Here is a 15237-nt window from a genome sequence, read left to right on the forward strand (position 1 = left end):
CCTGTCCATCACCAACTCCCAGAGCTTGCTCCAACTCAGGTCCACTGCATCAGCGATGCCGTCCAACCATCGCATGATGTGTCACCCCCTTCTTCGGCCCTCAGTCTTCTCCACCATCAGGGTATTTTCTAATGAGTCTCTTCTAGGGGGAAGCGGGACATAATTCAACCCCAGCACCATGCGTGAAATGACTCAGCAAGGGAATGAAGAGACACGCTTGGAAAGGCCAGCCTCCACTCAGTGCAAGACATTTGCCACACACACAACGGAAGCAAGCTCCAAGGCGCGAGGACTAAAACTGTGCTTCTGTGTTGCTGGTGGAAGCAGTGAAATTTGAGATTTAATGCAAAAGACACTGAAGTACATCTGTGGAGTTCGAGTGGAAAATTAAAAGAGCTTTCTTTCTACCTGAAGACCCGAGGGTGCTTCACACATTTAAAGAAAGCTCAGACTACCCATGAGAAACAGATGATAACACACACAGCCCTCTCAAAAAAATGAGAAAAGAGTCCAGAGGGTGTTGATATGTTAGTAGCAATAAATGTCTTGAGGTTTCATTTATTTATTTTTAACATAGCCTGTAAAGTAAGTTTAGCAGATCTGTAGTGATGTGAGTCAGGATCTTGCACAAAACACCTAATTGGTAATTACTCAAATCCAATGAGTAAGTGTATCACCATCTATCACATATAGAAAAATAATAATAATAATAATAAAATGTTGACCTGATGGATTAATGATATTTGGAAACTCTTAAAAGAGCAACAATACTGCATTAATTTTCTCCACCAGGCAATAAATCAGGCATGTCAATATCCTGTAATCTTGTAACAATTTAAATATGTATGAGACAATCTTAGCACGTAGCAAGGCCCATCACATGATTGTACAAAATACCTAACACATAGGGCTTCTTTTTGTTTTTATGTCAAGGAAGAAATATGCTTTTGGATTCATATTAGCTCAGAATTAGGAGAAATGTTTACTAACCAGATTTAGATGGATGCTTTATAAAGATTTCATCCAATATTTCCAAAGGAGCAGTACTTATTCAAAATTATGATATGACCCTGCAATTCTATTTCAGAATACATTTTTCAGTTTACCACATTTCTACCCAATGAAACCAGGAGAGTCGTGCTGTAAAGCACTCCAGCCTCAACAGGAACATGCAGTATGATAATGCTACAACCACTTCATTCCTCCTAAAGAAAGAAGTCTGTCATGAAATCAGTCAAGCCTGACCACATGAAAGGGCACAATGCCTCTTGGAGGTGGTGAGTTCTTCCAGGCGCCAAGCCTACTGGGTCAAAACTACTGCAGATATGTGTTTCAGTAACACATTAAGTTGGAGCTACCATCCTAGGGACCAAGAGGAAATGTTGTTGCTGTGAGGAGCAGAATGGCGCCCTCAATACAGGTGAGAGTAGGGCTACATAGTAAAACATTACACACCAAGAACATACACAAAAATTGTGAACAAAACAATCTTACTGGCTAAATGGGATCTGTTTGAGTAAACTATCCCAACATGAATTTTCATGCAACCGAGCAACAGAAATAATACTATAATTTGATGGATCAGAAAACCCACTGAGACTCTTTAACATCTTTAATGTATACGTACACACATACTTTTATTCCTGGAAATACTGTTTCAATATGAAGCCAAATGTTTTTAAACTTCTCTATTTTCTAAAGCACCTGGAAAGTATCAGTACTTGCAGAGTATGTCTTCAGGAATGACACATCAACACAGAGCTAAGTACCAACTTCCATACCTTCCAGAGGTCAGGGGATCCTTCCACGAGTTTTGCTTTGATATGACTGTATTTTAGAGCCAAATGCAAACACTCAGTTCCAAATTCCAAGTCATAGTCACTACACTGGGTAGGAAGAAAAAAGAATTAAGAAGTTAAAATATTAATATAATTTATTTAATTATATTATTTAATTTATTTAAATAATATTAAATAATCTTTCAATTTCATAATCAATTGCATATAGAAGAGCCTAGAGAATTCACAAACTCTTTAATTAGCTATTGATTAATCAAGTTAGATTAATCTTCTTCATGCCCTAAAAGCCAAATGAAACCAACAGAAAACAGAAATGTTGCAATCATGTTTTTAACTTCCTGAATAGTTTCGGTGAAAGTTGCTCAGTCACTTCCAACTCTTTGAGACCTCATAGACTGTAGCCCGCCAAGTTCCTCTGTCCATTGGAATCTCCAGGCAAGAATACTGGAGTGGGTAGCCATTCCCTTCTCCAAGAGATCTCCCCAACCCAAAGACTGAACCTGGGTCTCTGACTTTGCAAGAAGATTCTTTACTGTCTGAGCTTAGGTGTCAGATAAATACAATACTTTATTTCCTTTGCTCAAAAGCTACATTTCCAAACATGTTTGTAAAATGCCTAAAGGTATGACTGAGGATGACCATATCAGAACTCAATTTAACAAATATACCTATCCATAGTGAAGTCACTCAGTTGTGTCCGACTCTTTGCAACCCCATGGACTGTAGCCTACCAGGCTCCTCTGTCCATGGGATTTTCCAGGCAATAGTACTGGAGTGGATTGCCATTTCCTTCTCCAGGGGATATTCCCAACCCAGGGATTGAACCTGGGTCTCCGCATTGTAGACAGATGTTTTACCGTCTGAGCCACCAGGGAAGTCATACCTATCCATAAAACCCCAAATCTCTCATATTTATCCAAAAACACTGGCAGGACACAGCTTTCTTATTGCTATTTTAAATAACAACAGATCTTTTTAGAGGATATATTTTGATTCTGAACATGGTACTGTATCAGTCTTCCATTAAGAGAAAAAAAAGTGAATGCCTATCAGATTTAGTAAAATATAAATAATATTTTTTAACACCTTAGGCCGAACCATCCAAATGACCAACATAGTGCAATTAAATAATGGTCACTAGGTATCTATCATGTCCAAGCTTTCTTTTAAGTACCCACATATAAAGATAAATGAGACATGTTTTGTGTTTTCAAGGAACTCAGGTTTAAAAGAAGAGGCTGATTTATAACAAATATTTTGTAACAGAATGTGATAGATGGAACATTAGCAGAATATTTACAAGTAGACCAGGAGATACAGTATTTAATTCTATGTAAGGGTACTAGTGAAGCCCCGTTAGAGGAAATGGTCTCTCATCTCATTCTAAAGACTGAATAGGGACTTCCCTGGTGGTTCAGTGGCTAAGACTCCACACACCCAATGCAGGTGCGCTGAGTTCAATCCCTGGTCAGGGAACTAGATCCCACATACTGCAACTAAGCCTTGGCACGGATAAATAAATAGTTTTTAAAAATAAAATAAAGACTGAATAAAACTCAAGGATACAGACATTGCAGACATCTGCTGGATTTGCGTTTTACCAACAGCACAACCATGACTTACCTGGTGGTTCAGATAGTAAAGAATCTGCCTGCAATGCAGGAGACCAGGGTTCAATCCCTATGTTGGGAGATCCCCTGGAGAAGGAAAAAGGAACGCACTCTAGTATTCATGCCTGGAGAATCCCATGTTCAGAGGAAATTGGTGGACTACAGTCCATGGGGTCACAAAGAGTCGGACATGACCGAGCAAATAACACACGTACACAAGAGCATATCCATATAAGAGAGACTGCAGAAAGGCAACAATATGAATATGACATTTAGAACAGTTTGCCAATTTTTATTTTATTGGAAATTACAAACCCTATATTTTAATGATTTGTGAAGTTAATATGACAAGAAAATATACCATCAGGTACATATAGAGTCCCAAATTAACCAGAACTGTTTCAGTTTAAACCTCTATTCCTTGGGAATTCTAACATGTATACTATCATGTAAGAATTGAATCGCCAGTCCATGTCTGATGTAGGGTGCAGCATGCTTGCGGCTGGTGCATGGGGATGACCCAGAGAGATGTTGTGGGGAGGGAGGTGGGAGGGGGGGTCATGTTTGGGAACGCATGTAAGAATTAAAGATTTTAAAATTAAAAAAATAAATTTTTAAAAAAAATTAAAAAAAAAAGATGTAAACCTCTTCTTCAACATAACATGACATTTTTAAGAAATGTCATATGTCCAATATATAATATAACATGACATTGAAGAAATTTAAGAAATTTCATCTTTAATATAGTATTAGCAACACTTCAGTTCAGTTGCTCAGTCATGTTCAACTCTTTGTGACCCCCATGGACTGCAACATGCCAGGCTTCCCTGTCCATCACAAACTCCCAGAACTTACTCAAACTCATGTCCATCCAGTCGGTGATGTCATCCAACCATCTCATCCTGTCATCCCCTTCTCCTCCCACCTTTAATCTTTCCCAGCATCAGAGTCCTTTCCAATGAGTCAGTTCTTCCCATCAAATGGCCAAAGTATTGGAGTTTCAGCTTCAGCAACAGTCCTTCCAATGAATATTCAGGACTGATTTCCTTTAGCATGGACTGGTTGAATCTCCTTGCAGTCCAAGGGACTCTCAAGAGTCTTCTCCAACACCACAGTTCAAAAGCATCAATTCTTCAGTGCTCAGCTTTCTTTACAGTCCAACTCTCATATCCACACATGACTACTGGAAAAACCATAGCTTTGACTAGACAGACCTTTGTTGGCAAAGTAATGTCTCTGCTTTTTAATATGCTGCCTAGGTTGGTCATAACTTTCCTTCCAAAGAGCAAGGGTTTTTAATTTCATGGCTGCAGTCACCATCTGCAGTGAGTTTGGAGCCCAAGAAAATATTCTGTCACTGTTTCCATTCTTTCCCCATCTATTTGCCACGATGCTGTGGAACCAGATGCCATGATCTTCGTTTTCTGAATGTTGAGCTTTAAGCCAACTTTTTCACTCTCCTTTTTCACTTTCATCAAGAGGCTTTTTAGTTCCTCTTCACTTTCTGCCATAGGGTGGTATCATCTGCATATCCGGGGTTATTGATATTTCTCCTAGCAATCTTGATTCCAGCTTGTGCTTCATCCAGCCCAGTGTTTCGCATAATGTACTCTGCATATAAGTTAAATAAGCAGGGTGACAATATATGGCCTTGATGTACTCCTTTCCTGATTTGAAACCAGTCTGCTGTTGAATGTCCAGTTCTAACTGTTGCTTCTTGACCTGCATACAGATTTCTCAGGAGGCAGGTTAGGTGTCTGGTATTCCCATCTCTCCCAGAATTTTCCACAGTTTGTTGTGATCCACACAAAGGGTTTGGCATAGTCAATAAAGCAGATATAGATGTTTTTCTGGAACTCTCTTGCTTTTTCAATGTTCCAGGGAATGTTGGAAATTTGATCTTTGGTTCCTCTGCCTTTTCTAAATCCAGCTTGAATATCTGGAAGTTCACAGTTCATGTACTGTTGAAGCCTGGTTTGGAGAATTTTGAGCATTACTTTGCTAGTGGGTGAGATAAGTGCAATTGTGCAGTAGTTTGAACATTCTTTAGCATTGCCTTTCTTTGGGATTGGAATGAAAACTGACCTTTTCCAGTCCTGTGCCCACTGCTGCTACTGCTACTGCTGCTGCTGCTAAGTCGCTTCAGTCGTGTCCGACTCTGTGCGACCCCGTGGACTGCAGCCCACCAGGCTCCTCCGTCCATGGGATTTTCTAGGCAAGAGTACTGGAGTGGGTTGCCATTGCTGAGCTTTCCAAATTTGCTGGCATATTGAGTGCAGCACTTTCACAGCATCATCTTCTAGGTTTTGAAATAGCTCAATTGGAATTCTATCACCCCTAATAGATTTGTTCATAGTGATGATTCCTAAGGCCCACTTGACTTTTCATTCCAGGATATCTGGCTCTAAGAGAGTGATCACAACATTGTGGTTATCTGGGTCATGAAGATATTTTTTATATAGTTCTTCTGTGTATTTTTGCCACCTCTTCTTAATATCTTCTGCTTCTGTTAGGTCCATACCATTTCTATCCTTTATTGTGCCAATCTTTGCTTGAAATGTTCCCTTGGTATCTCTAATTTTCTTGAAGAGATCTCTCGCTTTTCCCATCCTATGTTTCCCTCTATTTCTTTGCACTGATCCTTGAGGAAGGCTTTCTTATCTTTCCTTGCTATTCTTTGGAACTCTGCATTCAAACAGGTATGTCTTTCCTTTTCTCCTTTGCTTCCCTTCTTTTCTCAACTATTTGTAAGGCCTTGTCAGACAACCATTTTGCCTTTTTGCATTTCTTTTTCTTGGGGATGGTCTTGATCACTGCCTCTTGTACAATCCCGAACCTCCATCCATAGTTCTTCAGGTACTTTGTCTATCACATCTAATCCATTGAATCTATTTGTCACTTTCACTATACAGTCATAAGATATTTGATTTAGGTCATACCTGTAGCTACATAAAAATAAATTATGCTTTAGTAAACTTTACCTGTCTCCTGAGAAACCTGTATATGGGTCAAGAAGCAACAGAAACAACTGGACATGGAACAACAGAGCAGTTCAAAATTGGGAAAGGAGTACATCAAGGCTGAATACTGTCACCCTGCTTATTTAACTTTTATGCAGAGTACATCATGTTAAATGCTTGGTTGGATGAAGCACCAGTTCTAATCAAGACTGCAAGGAGAAATATCAACAACCTCAGATATGCAGATAATACCACTCTAATGTCAGAAACCACAGAGGAACTGAAGAGCCTCTCAATGAGGGTGAAAGAGGAGAGTGAAAAATCTGGCCTGAAACTCAACATTCCAAAAAACTGAAATCATGGCATCTGGTCCCATCACTTCATGGCAAATAGGTGGGGGAAAGTAGAAGAAGTGACACATTTTATTTTCTTGGGCTCCAAAATCACTGCAGATGGTGACCACAGCCATGGAATTAAAAGAAGCCTGCTCCTTGGGAGGAAAGACATGACAAAACTAGACAGCATGTTAAAAAGCAGAGATATCACTTTGCCAATAAAGGCCCTTATAGTAAAAGCTATTGTTTTTCCAGCAGTCATGTACAGATATGAAAGTTGGACCATAAAGAAGGCTAGGTACTAAAGAATTGATGCTTTTGAATTGTGGTACTGTAGAAGACTCTTGAGAGTCCCTTGGACTGCAAGATCAAACCAGTCAATCCTAAAGGAAATCAATCCTAATTTTCATCAGAAGGGTTGTTGCTGACGCTCCAATACTTTGGCCACCTGATGTGAAGGGCTGACTCATTGGAAAAGACCCTGATGCTGAAAAAGACTGAATGCAAAAGAAGAAGGAAGCAGTAGAAGACGGGATGGTTAGATAGTATCACCAACGCAATGCATATGAATGTAAGCAAACTTCGGGAGATTGTGAAGGACAGAGAAGCCTGGCGCACTGCAGTCCATGGGGTGGCAAAAACCTGGACATGACTTAGTGCCTAAACAACAACAACAAAATCTCCACATTCTATTAATAATGCCAACATCTACACAGTCTCATCTAGTAGTATGCAAGTAAGGCCAATCTACAGTAAGAGTAACTATTTTTGGTTAAATCCCAAAGTGAAGAGAAAGTCACTCAGATGGGCTTCCCTGGTGGCTCAGCTGGTAAAGAATCCGCCTGCAATGCATGAGGCCTGGGTTCGATCCCTGGGTTGAGAAGGTCCCCTGGAGAAGGGAAAGGCTACCCACTCCAGTATTCTGGCCTAGAGAACTCCATGGGCTGTACAGTCCATGGGGTAGCAAAGAACTGGACACAACTGAGCAACTCACTTCTCTCTCTCTAAACCCAAAAGACTACCAATGACCCTTTTCCTGCCTCTCTTTCCAGATGCAGGATACTGAACATATTCATGGACAGCCTTAAAAGTGCTCACAAAGTGCATACTGAGAAAAACAGCTTCTTTCTTCCCATCTCAGGAATGAGAAGTACCTGATGCTGTGCTCCTGCCAGTCACGTGATGCACCAACCAAGAATGACAACAGCTTACAAAGTGCTGGAAGTCTTCAGCACTCCAATCAACAGAGCCAGTACGAAACAAAGAAAATGACGGATCAGATACTTCCAAAATATACACCCAAAACAGAAACTGAGCGATCTTGGCAGAAATACTCTGAATCAGTCATTCACTGTATAGAATAATTTTACAACTGTTTATGGGGTTTGGGAGCCTCCCTGATAGCTCAGTTGGTAAAGAATCTGCCTGCAGTGAAGGAGACCCCAATTTGATTCCTGGGTTGGGAAGATCCACTGAAAGGACAGGCTACCCACTTCAGTATTCTTGGGCTTCCCCAGTGCCTCAGCTGGTAAAGAATCCGCCTGCAAAGCAGAAGACCTGGGTTCTATCCCTGGGTTGGGAAGATCCCCTGGAGAAGGGAAAGACTATCCACCCCAGTATTTTGGCCTAGAGAATTCCATAGACTGTATAGTCCATGGGGTCTCAAACAGTTGGACATGACTGAGCGACTTTCACTTCAATTATGGGGTTTTGATAATGTTTTTGCATTAAACCTTACTTCTATGGTTACCTCAAAAAAGTGCATGCTTTATGACAAATTAAAATCTGAATTTGTTTCTCAAGAACGTGGATGCTGATTTCTACTGCCTAGGATATGAAAAGCTAGCAAAAGTGATGCTCATCTGAAGAACAAAAGAAAAAAGCAGATAAACTACACAAACAGAACTGTTTCTTGAAACCATCAGAGCTGAGGTCACAGGATGACTGAGTAGCGCTAAGTCTAAGAACAGGCATGCCTCCCCCCAGAAGTAGAAGATGCCATCACCAGCTCACCTACAGCAGAACACAAAAGGAAGAAACATTGCGTCCCATACAGACAGTAAGATAAAATCTCCTAAAAGATGTCAACAAACTATAAATACTGAATAGAGGCAATTAGGAGAATATAGAACCTCTGAGAAATACAAACACAGCATGAGTTAATACCTCATTCAGGCTCTTCTTTAGCAACCCACTGCTGGGTGCTCATCAAATTCTAAACTCAAGGTAACCACTAAACAAATGCTTTATAAGGTAAGAGTAAGAAGTCAATAGGAATAAAAGGGAATCATAAAATGAGAAATTAATACAAAGGCAGGCAGGAAAAAGCAAAGGAGCAAAAATAAAGCAACCAGCAAATTGGTAGATTTTAATCAAGTAAGTTCAGTTGGTAAATCATCTTCCTGCAATGCAGGAGACCCGGGTTCAATTCCTGGGTCGGGAAGATCCCCTGGAGAAGGAAATGGCAACCGACTCCATTCTTGCCTGGAGAATCCCATGGACAGAGGAGCCTGGCGGGCTACAGACCATGGGGTCTCAAAGAGTCGGACACGACTGAGCAACTAAACCACCACCAAGTCAATTAAGGTGGTTGCACAAAATGTGGACATTATCCAGCATGGGGGCCACAGTGTTATCACCGATCACACGAAAAACACGCAAATACACAGATGCTGAGAATCCTCTGCCTCCCTGAACCTGGAGCCCAAAATAGAATTAATAATATTATCCTATCAATAACCTCAGATATGCAAATGATACCATCTTTATGGCAGAAAGCGAAGAACTGAAGAGCCTCCTGATGAAAGTGAAAGAAGAGAGTGAAAAAGCTGGCTTAAAGCTCAACATTCAGGAAACTAAGATCATGGCATCTGGTCCCATCACTTCATGGCAAATAGATGGGGAAACAATGAAAACAGTGACAGACTTTTAATTTCTTGGGCTCCAAAATCACTGCAGATGGTGACTGCAGCCATGAAATTAAAAGACCCTTGCTCCTTGGAAGAAAAGTTATGACCAACCTAGACAGCATATTAAAAAGCAGAGACATTACTTTGCCAACAAAGGTCTGTATAGTCAAAGCTATAGTTTTTCCAGTAGTCATGTACAGATGTGACAGATGGACTACAAAGAAAGCTGAGTGCTGAACAATTAATGCTTTTGAACTGTGGTGTTGGAGAACTCTTGAGAGTCCCTTGGACTGCAAGGAGATCAAACCAGTCCATGCTAAAGGAAATCAGTCCTGAATATTCATTGGAAGGACTGTTGCTGAAGCTGAAACTCCAATACTTTGGTCATCTGATATGAAGAACTGACTCATCTGAAAAGACCCTGATGCTGGGAAAGGCTGAAGGCAGGAGAAGAGGACAATAGAGGATGAGATGGTTGGATGGCATCACCAACTCAATGGACATGAGTTTGAGTGGACTCTGAGAGGTGATGATAGACTGGGAGGCCTGGTGTGCTATAGTCCATGGGGTCACAAAGAGTTGAACATGACTGAGCGACTGGACTGAGCTGAATATTCTCCTCAGGCATAACCCCTTGGCACACTATTTACTGTTCAGCCCAGTCACCTTAGAATGAAATTCACAATCAACAACCACCCCCACCATAAAACTCAAAAAGTACAACCAATCACCAACATATACACATGAACAAAAAAGCCAGATATAACTGAAATGCAACGAAAGACTAACATGAAAGATAAGGTCAAAATGGCAAAAAATGTTTTGGAGAAACTTCAGACTTAAAGAAAGTAGGGAAAACCGCTAGACCATTCAGATATGACCTAAATCAAATCCCTTATGATTATACAGTGGAAGTGAGAAATAGATTTAAGGGCCTAGATCTGATAGATAGAGTGCCTGATGAACTATGGAATGAGGTTCGTGACATTGTACAGGAGACAGGGATCAAGACCATCTCCATGGAAAAGAAATGCAAACAAGCAAAATGGCTGTCTGAGGAGGCCTTACAAATAGCTGTGAAAAGAAGAGAGGCAAAAAGCAAAGGAGAAAAGGAAAGATATAAGCATCTGAATGCAGAGTTCCAAAGAATAGCAAGAAGAGATAAGAAAGCCTTCTTCAGCAATCAATGCAAAGAAATAGAGGAAAACAACAGAATGGGAAAGACTAGAGATCTCTTCAAGAAAATTAGAGATACCAAGGGAACATTTCATGCAAGGATGGGCTCGATAAAGGACATAAATGGTCTGGACCTAACAGAAGCAGAAGATATTAAGAGGAGGTGGCAAGAATACACAGAAGAACTGTACAAAAAAGATCTTCAAGACCCAGATAATCATGATGATGTGATCACTAATCTAGAGCCAGACATCTTGGAAAGTGAAGTCAAGTGGGCCTTAGAAAGCATCACTACAAACAAAGCTAGTGGAGGTGATAGAATTCCAGTTGAGCTATTTCAAATCCTGAGAGATGATGCTGTGAAAGTGCTGCACTCAATATGCCAGCAAATTTGGAAACCTCAGCAGTGGCCACAGGACTGGAAAAGGTCCGTTTTCATTCCAATCACAAAGAAAGGAAATGCCAAAGAATGCTCACACTACCACACAATTGCATTCATCTCACATGCTAGTAAAGTAATGCTCAAAATTCTCCAAGCCAGGCTTCAGCAATACGTGAACCGGGAAATCCCTGATGTTCAAGCTGGTTTTAGAAAAAGCAGAGGAACCAGAGATCAAATTGCCAACATTCGCTGGATCATGGAAAAAGCAAGAGAGTTCCAGAAAAACATCTATTTCTGCTTTATTGACTATGCCAAAGCCTTTGACTGTGGGGATCACAAGAAACTGTGGAAAATTCTGAAAGAGATGGGAATACCAGACCACCTAACCTGCCCCTTGAGAAATCTGTACGCAGGCCAGGAAGCAACAGTTACAACTGGACATGGAACAACAGACTGGTTCCAAATATGAAAAGGAGTCTGTCAAGGCTGTATATTGTCACCCTGCTTATTTAACTTCTATACAGAGTACATCAAGAGAAACGATGGACTGGAAGAAACACAAGCTGGAATCAAGATTGCCGGGAAAAATATCAATAACTTAAGATATGCAGATGACACCACCCTTATGGCAGAAAGTGAAGAGGAGCTAAAAACCCTGTTGATGAAAGTGAAAGAGGAGAGTGAAAAAGTTGGCTTAAAGCTCAACATTCAGAAAACAAAGATCATGGTATCTGGTCCCATCACTTCATGGCAAATAGATGGGGAAACAGTGGAAACAGTGTCAGACTTTATTTTGGGGGTCGCCAAAAATCACTGCAGATGGTGAATGCAGCCATGAAATTAAAAGATGCTTACTCCTTGGAAGAAAAGTTATGACCAACCTAGATAGTATATTCAAAAGCAGAGATGTTACTTTGCCGACTAAGGTCCGTCTAGTCAAGGCTATGGTTTTTCCTGTGGTCATGTATGGATGTGAGAATTGGACTGTGAAGAAGGCTGAGCACCGAAGAATTGATGCTTTAGAACTGTGTTGTTGGAGAAGACTCTTGAGAGTCCCTTGGACTTCAAGGAGATCCAAGCAGTCCATTCTGAAGGAGATCAACCCTGGGATTTCTTTGGAAGGAATGATGCTAAAGCTGAAGCTCCAGTACTTTGGCCACCTCATGCGAAGAGTTGACTCATTGGAAAAGACTCTGATGCTGGGAGGGATTGGGGGCAGGAGGAGAAGGGGACAATGGAGGATGAGATGGCTGGATGGCATCACGGACTCGATGGACATGAGTCTGAGAGAACTCCGGGAGATGGTGATGGACAGGGAGGCCTGGCGTGCTGCGATTCATGGGGTCGCAAATAGTCAGACACAACTGAGTGACTGAACTGAACTGAACCGAGAAACCACACAGTCAATAAAGATTTAACAGTCCCAGAATGATAGTGTTAATACTCATAAAATAAGGATAATATTTAGAAGGGTAGAACACAGAAAAACATAATGAGTCAAAGTCCAATATGTTAATAAAAATCAGCAGAACTTAAAAGGTCTGGAGAAGCAAACAACCAATAATTTTTAATTGCAGTAAAAAGAACGAGTCCCCAAATTTAAACAATCTTACAGAATATAGATGCCAATAGATGAAAATACACCAAATCCAATGAACAAAAACAAAAAGTCTCTTGTAAAGAGGCAGGAATCCAAACTGGACAAGACTACTTAACAGCCAACAATGAAAATCAGATAAATAGTGGAAGAATTTCTTCATAATTTAGAAGATAGTGATTGTCAATATAAAATCATAAAAGCTATATATCTTGTCTGAAGGCAGAATATGGACTTTCAGAAACATTGAAAGTCTCAGTAGAATTTTAGTTCCTATGTACTTTTTCAATCTAGGTTTCTTAACAGGCTGAAGAATTGATGCTTTTGAACTGTGGTGTTGGAGAAGACTCTTGAGAGTCCCCTGGACTGCAAGGAGATCCAACAAGTCCATTCTAAAGGAAATCAGTCCTGGGTGTTCATTGGAAGGACTGATGCTAAAGCTGAAACTCCAATACTTTGGCCCTCATGTGAAGAGTTGACTCATTGGAAAAGACCCTGATGCTGGGAGGGATTGGGGGCAGGAGGAAAAGGGGACAACAGAGGATGAGATGTCTAGATGGCATCACTGACTCGATGGACGTGAGTTTGAGTGAACTCCGGGAGATGGTGATGGACAGGGAGGCCTGGCTTGCTGCAGTTCATGGGGTTGCAAAGAGTCGGACACGACTGAGCGACTGAACTGAACTGAATATTTCATTATCTGGAAGTACCACAGTGTATGTGTGTATAAAGAAATCTTGGTTGCTCCCAAGTTTTGGTGACTATGAATAAAGCAGGTACAAATATTGAAGTGTAGGCTTTTGTATAGATACAAATTTTCCACTTATTTCAGTAAATACAAAGAAGTGCAACTGCTGTATCATATGCTAAGAGTATGTTTAGTTTTGTAAGAAACTGTCAAATTGTCTTCCCAAGTGGATGTGCCATTTTACATTATCACCAGCAATGAATTCTGTATGAAAATGTGAATTAAAAGAACAATGAGATATCACTATATGTCTATTAGAATGGCTGAAATCCAGAACACTGACAATATCCAGAGTTGGTGATGATGTGGAGTATCAAAATCTCAGGTTCAATGCAATCCCTATCAAAATACCAATGCCACTGTTCAGAGATAGAACAAATAATTTTAAAACTCCTATGGGAACACAAAAGACTCTGAATAGCCAAAACAATGTTGAGAAAAAAGGGCAACGCTGGAGGTATCATATGCCCTGATTTCAAACTATATTACACAACTATGGTAACAAAAAAAAAAGAAAAAGAAAGAAAAACCAATATGGTACTGGCATGAAAACAAACACCTCGTTTAAAAGAACAGAATAGAGAGCCCAGAAATAATGATAGTGATAGGCTGTCATCATCATTTAATTGACACCAAAGAAGACAATAATATACAATGGAGAAAACACAGTCTCTGGAACTAGCGGTGCTGGGAAAACTAGTCAGCTACATGTAGATGAATAAAACTAGAACATTTCCTTATACCACATACAAAAATAAACTCAAAATGTATTAAAGTCTTAAATGTAAGACCAGAAACCAAAGAAAACATAGGAACACTCTTTAACATAAATTGTGAAAGCTTTGGGGGTTGTTTTTTTTTGTTTTTTTTTGTTTTTTTGGTTTTTTTTTTGCTCTACCTCCTAATGCAAGGAAACAAAAACTAATAAACTGGACCTACTTAAACTTAAAAGCTTCTGCACAGCAAAGCAAACTTTTGACAAAATTAAATGACAACCTCCTGAATGGGAGAAAATACCTGCAAACGATGTGACTGATAAAAGGTTAATATCCAAAACATATAACCAGCTCATATAAACCATCAAATCTTCAAACAACTCAGTTTAAAAAAAATAGGCTGAAGACCTGGAGAGACACTTTTCCAGACAAAACCTATAAGTAATCAACAGGCACAGGAAAGATGCTCAGCATTGCTAACTAGAGAAATGCAAAACAAAACCAGAATGAGATATCACCTCACACTTGTCAGAATGGCTATCATCAAAAAGACCACAAATTACAAACTGCTGGTAAGGATGTAGCAAAAAGAGAACGTTTGTGTGTTGTAGACGGGAATGTAAATTGGTATAGCTACTGTGGAAAACAATATGGAGGTTTCTCAAAACCTAAACACAGAACCACCGTGAGTGTGAGTGCTAAGTCACTTCACTTGTGTCTCTTTGCAACCCTATGGACTGTAGCCCTCCTGGTTCCTTTGTCCATGGGATTTTCCAGACAAGAATACTGGAGTGGGTTGCCATTTCCTACTCCACTGTGTTTGCCTGTTTCAGGACACCAATCTGTCCTGTTATCTCACTTCTCTGTTAGATTTAAGACACTTTTTTTTTTTTTTTGAGTTTGTTTAGCTTTGTACTGTTAGGATAGGGTGATCATTTCTAAGTTCCTTACATGCCTGGGAAAGCAGAAGTTCCCCACATACTCTTTCTCAGGTAATGGTGCTCC

At 40.2% G+C, this 15237-nt stretch overlaps 1 protein-coding gene across 4 annotated transcripts in view; it reads right to left on the reverse strand.

The window, feature by feature from the left end:
• CRPPA (CDP-L-ribitol pyrophosphorylase A) overlaps positions 1-15237 on the reverse strand; it is a 373607-nt gene that overhangs the window by 263877 nt on the left and 94493 nt on the right. For all 4 annotated transcript variants that reach the window (XM_069587589.1, XM_069587592.1, XM_069587591.1 and 1 more), the window contains one exon: positions 1782-1886. In XM_069587589.1, the coding sequence (XP_069443690.1) occupies positions 1782-1886 (105 nt within the window). The remainder of the gene's footprint in view (positions 1-1781; positions 1887-15237) is intronic.

Source organism: Ovis canadensis, chromosome 4 (assembly GCF_042477335.2).
Source record: "Ovis canadensis isolate MfBH-ARS-UI-01 breed Bighorn chromosome 4, ARS-UI_OviCan_v2, whole genome shotgun sequence".
Classification (NCBI taxonomy): Eukaryota; Metazoa; Chordata; class Mammalia; order Artiodactyla; family Bovidae; genus Ovis; species Ovis canadensis.